Source organism: Notothenia rossii (genome assembly GCF_949606895.1).
Source record: "Notothenia rossii genome assembly, chromosome: 1".
In the NCBI taxonomy this organism is placed as follows: Eukaryota; Metazoa; Chordata; class Actinopteri; order Perciformes; family Nototheniidae; genus Notothenia; species Notothenia rossii.
In genome coordinates this window covers 6,340,042-6,351,974 of record NC_136912.1, presented here as the reverse complement: position 1 = coordinate 6,351,974, position 11,933 = coordinate 6,340,042, and the positions used below count along the sequence as shown (strand labels likewise).

General features: G+C 40.1%; 1 protein-coding gene across 1 annotated transcript; it reads right to left on the bottom strand.

Annotated features, from left to right (window-relative positions):
• Positions 1-3,769: 3,769 nt before the first annotated feature.
• Positions 3,770-11,675, bottom strand: LOC307045350 (uncharacterized protein; the record flags this gene model as incomplete). Its single annotated transcript, XM_079690975.1, has 8 exons — positions 3,770-3,892; positions 6,713-7,523; positions 7,764-7,818; positions 7,917-8,004; positions 8,179-8,439; positions 8,969-9,178; positions 9,278-9,625; positions 11,606-11,675. 7 exons carry the CDS (start codon positions 11,673-11,675, stop codon positions 7,440-7,442), a joined length of 1,116 nt encoding a protein of 371 aa, XP_079547101.1. The 3' UTR covers positions 3,770-3,892; positions 6,713-7,439.
• Between the last annotated feature and the right edge of the window lie 258 nt (positions 11,676-11,933).

Genomic DNA, 11,933 nt, shown 5'->3' with positions numbered 1-11,933 from the left:
ACCAGTCACTTTGTCCGTCACAGGTATCTGAAATTGTACTCTTAAAACATTTAACATTTTATTTTAATTTTGATACATGAACATTATTGATCTCTTTTTTTTAATGTTTGTAACTTTATTCAGTTCTCCAGGTGCATGTGAGCAGATCAGGATCGTCTTCTCGCCTTCAGTGTCTCAGCAGTTGTTCACCTGGTCAAACTTCTTACATCTGGTTTAAGAACAGACAGGAAGTGAAGGAAGAGACATCTCCTTATGCAAACTTCAGATATGATTCAGCAGACAGTTATTCCTGTGCTTTAAAGGGATATGAGGACTTCCCCTCTCCTTCAGTGTGTGAGTTTACTCAAAGTCTTCCACTAACATAATAACATTAACATACAGTATAACATATATCATCATTGCACTCATTTATCTATTTACCCACCAGAGGTCGCCAGCAGACATGGCAGTGTCCAAAGACACTGAACCAGGGCTCTAGGTTTTCTGTTTGATTTTAAAATAGGATAAATATACTCTTGCTACGAGGGATGCTACTAGAAAGAAGAGTAAAGGAGAATTATGAAGGAAACTTCTTCCATGACATAAAGATTAACACTTTCCCTCAAAGTGTTTAGATTTCTGATAAAGGATGGAATCAAGTTAACCCACTCTGTGTTTTATTAAACTATTATTCATTAAATTATCTTCCACCGTGGAATTAAATGTGAAATGTGTTCATGTTATCTCCACCAGATGCTCAAAGCTTTAAAATGTGTTGCATTGTGTTTGTGAAAAACGTTTCCTGCTTTGTGTCTCTGGACTTTTGCAAGTTGCCATTATATCTACCCTTTAATGTTAATAACTTTAAACACTTCTCCTCCAGATGCTCCAAAGCTCCCCTCTGTGTCAGTGAGTCCCTCTGCTGAGATAGAGGAGGGCAGTTCAGTGACTCTGACCTGTAGCAGTGATGCTAACCCAGCAGCTAACTACACCTGGTACAAGGAGGATGAAGACTCTCCAAAAGCTTCAGAACAGATCTTCACCATCACTGACTTCAGAGCTGAACACAGTGGGAGTTATTCCTGTGGAGCCCAGAACAAGTTAGGACGTAGTAACTCCACCTTTCATCTGACTGTTGTGAAAGGTGAGTTTCATGCATTCATCTAAAACCACACACTTATCAGCTTGTTTGTTTTCAGTCACATTGTCTGGTAGGAGGCTGAAAAAGGAGTGTGTGTTCAAATGTACCTTTCCAGTTCGGGGTAGGAGTTGTTTTCTTTCTTTTACATAAGGGAATAATTATCCTGAGGGTCCAGATTCAGTATGGGGTGCAGTCATGCCCTGTGCACTCAAGAGTGAGAGTTGTGTCTGTTTTGTGAAGCTTATGCCGAGTGCATGTGCCCTCAGGCTGAGAGATATTCCATCGGTATTGAGAAGGAAATAATGAATGGAGTATAATCACCCGTTCATCACAAAACTAACAATATCATGAATGTATTTGCATTTGTTTCAGCTTCTTGAACATTGGACAAGTGTTTTTTTATTAACATTACTTTTACAACAAATTATAGTTTTTTTAGGTTTTGTTTTTTTTAGGAATAGGAAGGTTGAAAATATAGTCTTACTCTGCTCCTGGTACTAGGATGGGTTAAAAGCAGAGAACAGATGTCACTGTGTGTGCTGTGTGCTCTGCAAGTGTGACCATTAAAGAGGGTTTCATCCCTCCAATTCTATTCTATTATTATTATTATCTATTATATTACACACCCCCTGTAATACTCCAAAGTGCCCCTAGGGGTCCTTGTATCCATATATGAGAAACACTGCTGTATTAACCATCTGTTCTCTGTTGATCACTGTTTCTCAGGATCATGGAAGCTACTAGATGCTGTAAGGATCCCTGTTGTTCTCCTGGCTGTCATTTCTCTCTCTGTCTTCCTGTGGATCAGGTGAGCAGATCTGATCATCTTAATCGTTGTTTGTTAAATCATTAAAAGTCTGTTTGACTGGTGTCAACATGTGATCTTCTTTTTCTTCATAAACTCTCCTAACCAGAAGAAAGAGGGCTTCTAGAGACTCGTGTGAGCCTGAAGAGAGAGCGGACAACAGGGAGGAGGTGAGAATAGATGCTTATGTAATTAATCTAGTACAAAAGAAAACATGTTACACTCAATTTATAATGAGGAGTATTTCATGGTCTTTAAGTGCTTATAGAAAATTGATCCGACATAGAAGGCCCTCTTGCTGCTCTTTTTACATCCTTCTATACAAAGTTAATTTCTATCACAATCTCTTTGATTCTCCTCTTAGACATGAGTACATTTCAATTTCATCCAGAGGTTTTCCTATCTTTTATCCTTTAATCTTTCTGTCATACAGCATCATATTTTTCCATCATTACCGCAGCTGCTGTTGCTTTGGCCTTTTCTGTCCTGGGTCCATTCCTCTGTAAATGAAATATCTATTGATGTGAAAATGTGTATCTGAAAGTGTTTTCCTCCCTGCAGTGTGTACCTGATCACCCGGAGCAGCAGGAGGACCTTCAGCATGCCAGCGTTCACTTCTCCAACAACCGGGGAGACCCTCTTTACTCCAACATGAGAGCAGCTCAGCCCCTCAGACACACGGAGCAACAGGAAGTCCCGGAGGACGCTGCAGTCAAGTTCAGCAGTGCTGCCCCGAGGTGAGCAGATCCTCACACAGGAACATTATTCATATATCATTTAATTCCTTTTGCATTAATATTACCAACAAGAAATAGATCATTTATCTCTCAGGGCCTGAGGTCAGGACTCTGAAGAGGATCCAGCTGCATTGTACAGCACGGTCAACAAATCCCACTGAACACAGCAGGCGTTGTTTTTGAAGGATGATACTTCTGTTTTTTTACAATCACATTTCTATTTATACAGGGTAATATGGATTTTTTAAAATACATATCTCAGGGTGGACCTCTCCATGAATGAGGCGATGAGTTTTCAGCCTAGTTTTTATTAATCTGAATGGCTCAAATGTAAAGATGTTGTTGAGTATTTCACAGCTTAATGTACTGAATTGTAAATATTTCTTGTGTAACATGATTTTAGCTGAACAAAATTACAAAATGTAGAGATGTTGCAACAAGGGATCTGATCCCTAACTGCTGGCTTGTTGGGAAATGTAGATATTACTAAAGAGTTATAATTTACTGATAACAAACCCATTTCCATTGTTTTTTAAGTACATTTATCAACTTTATTCAAATAATATTTCTTTACAATGTTCTTCTTCTTGTCTAGATTGAAATGTCAACAACTACTTGTTGGATTCATTCCAAATTCCACAATAAATGTTGTTTTTGAAAAGCACATTGGGATATTAGAGAGGAACATGTGTTTGCTGATGTAGTTGCAGTTTCATTCCGCTGCCACTAGGTGTCAGTAAAGAGCCGTATTTCACTGATGGAAAACCATTACCAAGAGCCTGTAAAGTAAATGTCTCTTTGGTGTGTGTACGGCCTTAATGTTCACACATTCTTATTCATCCATATTTGTTATGTAAAAGTTCCATTATCACCAATTGAATTTTTAAGTGTCTTTGTTACTCTTTAAGTTTATAACCATCAGGTCTCTTAACAATTATCAGTTTTGCTTTGTTGTTTGCACCTGTTATTCTGACCCTTCTCTTTTGTTCTGTACTTCATGTGTTTACTTTTTTCTCTTTCTGTTCTGTATTGGTTTGAGTTAATAAATACAACATTTGAAAAAGGAATGGTGGAGCTGCAGAGATATCCCTACCTGCAAATCATATTCTACTGACTTAACAAAACATACAGTATTTGTTTGGTGTAATTCTTGGCAGTCGATGCTCCTCAGCAGGTGTTGAAGAAGCAGAGGAGCCTGAGGTCTGGGCTCCGGGAACGACATCACGTTACCTGGGAGGAAAAATAAAGAAAATACACAATCAGAATCAGAATATAACCAAGTAGGCTATTTAATTGGAAGGTGTTGAAGCATACAATGAACATATTACTTATTATGACGAAATACACATGCAGGCAAAAATACTGAGTCAAAAACAGAAATATAGAGCTGGAAAAAAAGATGCATTGAAAAATATGGAAAATATAAATGTTTATTATAATGAAAGAGATTAAACATATGGATTATTAGTGGATGTAAAATGTAACAAAATAACCCAATCATGTTTCCCACACTGTATTCGTCATCATTACAGTGGTGTAGTTTAATACTTTGTTAATAGATACATAGATGTCTCTATCTCTCGCCTCACGTCTCCTGCGTCTTGGCCATGTGTCGCACTGGAACACACCGCAAAGACTTCAGCCGACAGCCAAGTAGCACGTACGAACTGCGCATGCGTGAGTGGCAATAACTCTCCTTACCAGCAGGCGGCGGTAGTGTGTATTCATCATTCAAAAGAGGCAACAACCGGAAGACAGACTGCGTGATACACAGAGAGAAGAAGAACAGACTGTGTGATATGAACAAATAACAAATAGCGTGTGCGTTCCATTTTCCCTCTACAGCGAGAAGCTCAAGGGGTTTTCCCGAACCTGTGTTGAGAGCTGGAGTTCAATGAAATCTCTGATTTGCCTTCTTAATAGTTTGTTTGGGTCCCTCACTTCCGTTTCGCTTCTCATGCACTGATTCGCTAAGCTGAACAGCCAATCAGAGTGATTTCTTTGGCCGACGGCCTCCCGATTCAACATGTCAAATCGGCGGCGGAAGGTGTCGGCACGGCCGAAAAAACACGACGGTGCAGTACACACCAATCTGAGTAGGGCGACACGACGCTCATCGACGGCCGACATCTATCGACATCTATCGACGCCGACAATCGGCTTGGTGTGTAACAGCTTTTACATGTTTGCAAGTAAGCGCAATGCACGCTGGGAAAGAGGTTAAAATAATTAAATTGCATACATTTTTCAGACATACAAGTAAACAGTGAAAACGGGTCCCACAGACCCAAACAGCACACAAAGGTTAAAGGTAAGCATATAATATTGTTTAAATGTGCTAAATATATACACTGCAAAAGAAGAAAAGAAAAGAGGAATAAAAGTAGCTCACGACTTTATTTTTTGAAAGTAGCTCTCCTCCAAAAAAAGGTTGGAGACCCCTGCATTAGAGCGTAACTATAAGTATTTGAAATAAATATGTGTACTGTTCTGGCAGGTAAGTTCTCCACATTCACCAGACCTGATTCACTTTGTAATATTCAGCAACCCATGAAATAGTAAAAAATGTCACTCTTCAAGGAGGAACCTCCATGGTGTCAGACGTGGATGACACTGACAAAGTATCTACTAGTGAGATGTATCACATATGTATTCACAGTGGCGACTGCTCATTAGCGGCAGGTGGGGCACAGCAAAAGTATTACAAATAATGATTACAACAAAATGCAAAAAATAAATAAAAATATATATTGTGGTGCCGAGAGATGGGAGTCAAAGGCGGGGTATCGAACGTACAAGCTAGACTTTTATTAAGCATCTGCAAACACATGTAAGCACTCCAAGCCCGGGAAGCGAATACCGGTGGAAACAGGAAGTCCGGCTCACTCAAATGTCCGTGCAGAACAATACCCCAACCCATAGATCCGCGGGTGAATCATGTTAATCACCACAATATAAAATATATGTTAAGATCATGTTTAATCATCTGATTCGTCTGTACTGTACATTGCTGTTTTAGTCTGTGTTCTTCTAATTAGTGTCTACAGTGTGTGCCTATTGAGCTGTTTTGAGCCATGTGGGACAAAACCCGATCATGCCCCTCCCTCTCACTGCCTAACTGAACGGTGACTGTAAAAACTACACTGCGCATGCTCAGAGAATTGTCCTATTTAATGTGTGTGGCAAAAAAATAATGACCATAGGGGCACTGAGCTGCTATCCCCACCATACGTCATCTCACATAATTCAGAGCTGATTGTCTGTAAGTACGTGTGCCGCAAAAAGTGTGGTGTGTGAAGAGGAGACGAGAGAGCTGCAGTGACGCGTCCTAAAACCAGGAAGTAAGCTGCGCATGGGTTCCATGGCTTCCCTCCACAAAAAAGCAATGAGATTTCTCCATGGGATTTTAGAAAAATAGCTCCAAAAAAGATCTGTGGGAAACGTACCTGTTAGATAAATGCACGTTTTGTTCAGCCGGATAATATCCACATGTCTACCCTACTTTTATAATTTTCGAATCATAAATCTATTGATTAGATTTATGATAGACTTTTGAAACCACAAGAAGATAAGGAGGACTTTTACAAAAAAGTAATAGAGATTTTTGTCCAGAAGGATAGGCAAATGGACTTCATCTTCAAGTCAAGGTAAGACCACCATTTTATTGAAAATGGGATCTTACCAAGAGAGAATAATCCAATATTTAAATGATACAATTACATTTTTTGGGTATCCTGTTGTTGAACTGTATGTTTAAAATTAATCGAAGCATCAGACAAAAAAAGCTTTTGAAAATAATATTATATTTTGATTTAGGTCAAAATATAATATTTGTAAACCTGCAAAGTCAGTGCCAGTGCCTCACCAGCCATGAACCTCACTGCAGAACCTTATATATAGACATCTACGTTTTTTGTGCCCCACCACTTTTGTACATGTAAAAAACGCCACTGGTCCTGAGAGATCAATGATGTATTTCTTAGTGGTAATAATAATGCAAAAGGAATTAAATGATATGTGAACAATGGTCCTGTGTCAGGATCTGCTCACCTTGGGGCAGCACTGCTGAACTTGACTGCAGCATCCTCCGGGACTTCCTGTTGCTCCGTGTGTCTGAGGGGCTGAGCTTCTCTCATGTTGGAGTAAAGAGGATCTGCCCGGTTGTTGGAGAAGTGAACACTGACATACTGAAGGTCCTCCTGCTGCTCCGGCTGATCAGGTACACACTGCAGGGAGGAAAAGACTTTCAGATACACATTTTCACATTAATAGATATCAATAAATAGGTAAGCACTTAACCAAGACACTGATGAGGATTTTTCAAAGTTATTTATTATGTGGAATTTAAAAAAACAATGAGTAGACTTTTTTTTAATATCAACAACTCTGCATATAACAAATAAGCATGTACACATAGTTGAAGCAGTAATATAGAGCACCTGACCATCGGCTGGTCTTAACGATAAATCATGTTTGACACCTCGACATGATTCACTTCAAGCTGCCAGCAGCTCATTCTCTAAACCTACAAGCTGCTGCTGCTGAAAACTGACTATAGAAGCTTTAAGAGTTGAAGGTGAATATATCCACTTTGCACACATCCTGCACAGCCTCTCTCTCCACAGGGACATTTCAACGTCCTTCTTCTTTGTTTCCATCAGGTGAGCATCTGAAGAACATCACAGAGACTTTGTGTAAAGTTACAGCTGGAACTGTGACTCTAAATGTGGAGTGGGCCTGTTTGATCTGATGCAGGAGGCTCTAACCTGAGTGGACTTCACACCATGTCTCCCTGCTCCTCTGTGTCTTCTTTCTGTGCTGCAGTGTGTGAGACGTTCTGATACACAGGATCAGAGTCCAACTGATGAAGAGAGAGAAGACACAATTAGACCCTCATTCATGAAACCTGCATATACTTTAAGATTTTATAAAAAAATTTTCATATTTTAAAGTTGATGCCAATTATTTCTTGGCTAAATTAATAACTGGTTTCAACTCAGGAAGTTGTCTTTAATCACAAGTTCTCTTCACATTGCATTCATGAGCCACAGTATAGCTTTGAGGAAGGGGACATGTTGTCAATAGGTCCGCTCTCTCTCACCTCTATCTCTTCAGGTTCAGGTGCTTCAGTGGTGGAGCGCAGAGCTTTCTTCTTCCTGGATTAAGGGCAACAACAAAAACAGATTTTATTTCATAACAGTAAACTAAAAGATGGTAGAAGTATGTATGAAGTGATGAATTTATATTGTTGTACCTCATCCACAGACTCAGGAGAAGTGCAAGAATCAGCATCAAGACCCCCAGAGTCGTCCTGATGATATTCACCATCATTGTTGAACTCCCTAGAAACATGAACACATATGTGATACTTCTAACTATAGATTGATAAATCACAAAGTCAGTGTGATCCACGTCTGACACCATGGAGGTTCCTCCCTGAACACTGACATTTTGAATATGCATGGGTTGCTTCATATTACAAAGTGAATCAGGTCTGGTGAATGTAGAGAACTCACCTGTCACAACAGTCAGATGAAAGGTGGAGTTACTACGTCCTAACTTGTTCTGGGCTCCACAGGAATAACTCCCACTGTGTTCAGCTCTGAAGTCAGTGATGGTGAAGATCTGTCCTGAAGCTTTTGGAGAGTCTTCATCCTCCTTGTACCAGGTGTAGTTAGCTGCTGGGTTAGCATCACTGCTACAGGTCAGAGTCACTGAACTGCCCTCCTCTATCTCAGCAGAGGGACTCACTGACACAGAGGGGAGCTCTGGAGCATCTGGAGGAGAAGTGTTTAAAGTTATTAACATTAAAGGGTAGATATAATAGCATCTTGCAAAAGTCCAGAGACACAAAGCAGGAAACGTTTTTCACAAACACAATGCAACACATTTTAAAGCTTGGAGCATCTGGAGGAGATAACATGAACACATTTCACATTTAATTCCACAGTGGAAGATATTTTAATGAATATTAGTTTAATAAAACACAGAGTGGGTTAACTTGATTCCATCCTTTATCAGAAATCTAAACACTTTGAGGGAAAGTGTTAATCTTTATGTCATGGAAGAAGTTTCCTTCATAATTCTCCTTTACTCTTCTTTCTAGTAGCATCCCTCGTAGCAAGAGTATATTTATCCTATTTTAAAATCAAACAGAAAACCTAGAGCTCTGGTTCAGTGTCTTTGCACACTGCCATGTCTGCTGGCGACCTCTGGTGGGTAAATAGATAAATGAGTGCAATGATGATATATGTTATACTGTATGTTAATGTTATTATGTTAGTGGAAGACTTTGAGTAAACTCACACACTGAAGGAGAGGGGAAGTCCTCATATCCCTTCAAAGCACAGGAATAACTGTCTGCTGAATCATATCTGAAGTTTGCATAAGGAGATGTCTCTTCCTTCACTTCCTGTCTGTTCTTAAACCAGATGTAAGAAGTTTGACCAGGTGGACAACTGCTGAGACACTGAAGGAGAGTAGACAATCTTAATCTGTTCACATGCACCTGGAGAACTGAATAAAGGTACAAACATACAAAAAAAAGATCAATAATGTTCATGTATCAAAATAAAAATAAAATGTTAAATGTTTTAAGAGTACAATTTCAGATACCTGTGACGGACAAAGTGACTGGATTAGCCCAGTATGTAGCTTGGTTTGTTTTGATCCCTAACCTGTACTCAGCTGAGTCTCTCTCTCTCAGGTTTCTGATTCTCAGAGTGCAGATGCTGTTTTCACAGAGATTCTCTACACGACTTGCATACTCTGAGTCTGTGGTCAGATCTACACGTTTACCATCTTTCCATTTAGTGAACCAGAATGTTTTCTCTAATATGTTAACACGACCATCCCATGTAGATGGGTATGTGAAGCTGCATCTAATCTCCACTGTTGATCCTTTCACTGCACAGATCTCAGTAGAAGGGCAAGTCACTCCCCAGCCATCCTGACCCTGAACCACTGAAACACAGAGCACATCAGAAACTATAATCAAAGTTAATCTATAAAATGTTGAGAAATTGCCAGATCAAAACTTTCAACAAAGAATGTAAAAATAAACATTTTACAAACTTTACTGGGATAGAGCAGAAAAACACATGTGAATTCCTTCTTAGGCACTTTGAAACCAATGATACTCTTTGACTTTGTTGTTTCTTAATCAAACCAGGTAGAACAGAAGTCTACCCAAAAAGGGTATGTTCAGTTTGACACAAGATTGGAAAATGCCTTCATATAAATCAGGGGTCGGCAACCTTTTTGATATGAAGTGCCATTTAAAAAAAAAATTGTTATCAGCGTGCCAACTATCGAGAATTATCAACGGGGGGGGGGGGGGGGGGGTTGAGGAGCTTAACGCTCGTCAACTATCAGCAGGAGGGGCGGGGGAGCCTTGCTGCGGGGAAGCAGTGTCGCAACATACACGATGCCGAATTTAACAGACAAATTTAAGTAATTGGTTTAAACGGCATAATAATAAGGACGATCGTCCGTTCTGTGATTCTCCAGAGCACACATGTTATGATATTAGGGTCGCGTCGGGTCATGCAGAGTGAGATGAGATCGCTTTCCCTTTAAGAGAGAGAGATAGAGAGAGAGGGGTGTGGCTTGTGCATGTGTGTGTGGATGGTAGAGCGACAGTGAGCGAGCGTGTTTCTGGAAGTGAAACGGGAAAGCAGAAAAACAGAGGTCTGTGATGCATTTTGTGAAACAGAAGAACAGCTAAATAAATGCAACGGCCTCCCAAGAAGAGCTCACCTCTCTCCAGTTATTTAAGCTAAAGTGGGTTATTGAACCTGAAGCGTGTTGCTTCTGCCCTCCTCGACTACGGTCTGGGAGCCGACAGGAAAGTTCAACACACAGATGGCCAGTCCGCCCCCTTTGTAGCATATTATTTCGATGAGAGATGAGCAGATCGCCACTGGGCTTTCAACTAAATGGCAGCCACGCAAAAACTGCGGCATTTGTACAGCTCCTTATGGGTACTGCATCACGGAGGAAAGCGGCAGAATGTCACCTGGAGATAAAGAGAGCGGGGCTGCGTTGCGTGCATGGCTTCCTTCTGCAGGTAACGGGAGACGCGCTCTGGCGGCGGTCTCGTTCAGGATCCGAAAATACAATTTAAATATTTTGCACGCTTATTCCACTTATTGCTAGTGTGCCACTGGTTACGGTGCCGCGTGCCAATGCTGGCACGCGTGCCAGGGGTTGCCGACCCCTGATAAATGAACAGTGAATGATTAGTTCACATTAATTAGAATAGTGTGAGATTCTCTGAACAGTTTCCTCTCTGTTCGCTCTGTGGTCAGGTTGCTACTGAGGTAAGTCTGAAAAATAAAAATAAATGCAGAGCACTGAGGTGAGAGCAGCTTCTGTCTGATATACAGATGAGAAAAAGAAGACTGCTTTTAACTCAGTGTGAGAATATAACTCTGAGGTCAGAGAGGAGAGAAGGAACTAGAAGGGTTCGGTGCAGAGGTATGGCGACATAAGAGTTGAGTCAATATGTTAAGACTTAGAATAATAATATCTCTCTAAATCACTTAAACTTAATAAAAACAGAGCTGGAGATTCTTTAAGTCGTCTTAAGAAAAAAACAAAGCAAAATGTTTTCACAGAGAGAGGATGGAACAGTTATGAATACACTAAATTCTCATTTTAACGCTTGTAAAAGTGATAAGCAATCTGATATTTGATGCAGATGATTGGAGCAAAGGAAAGTGGCAACGCACGACAAGATCTTCAGAATATCCATCAAAAAAACTAGTAACGTCTTTGTGTTTCTACAATTCTACACAAATACATTTACAATGTTTCTGCTAGGTTTGCCTTTTACACAAATCCATCCCACTTATTCCCACATGTGACCTGGTTTTACAAGTCCCACACTTCCCCAGAATCCCCTCTGTTCATGTGATGAATGTAAGTGTAGATGTACAGTACCTGACACAGAGAGCAGGAAGACAACTAATCCACTCGCTGCTGCAGTTAGACTCATAGCTGCTCCTCTCATCTCTGTGAGACTATAAAACATGTCAGATTAAATAATGTTCACAGGAGGTATACAGAATCATTACATCAATAAACTGTTTCTACTCACAGTGAAGGAGGAACCATGTGTTCAAAGATGCCTTTCCTCTGAAGCAATGAGCAGAAGACGGATATCAGGCTGTTAAGAGAATAGATTGACTTCCTGTTTAGATTATTAATATGCATGATGAGCCTATTACCAGTAACACCCACTGCACAGTAAAGTTTTGTTGTCAAAAAA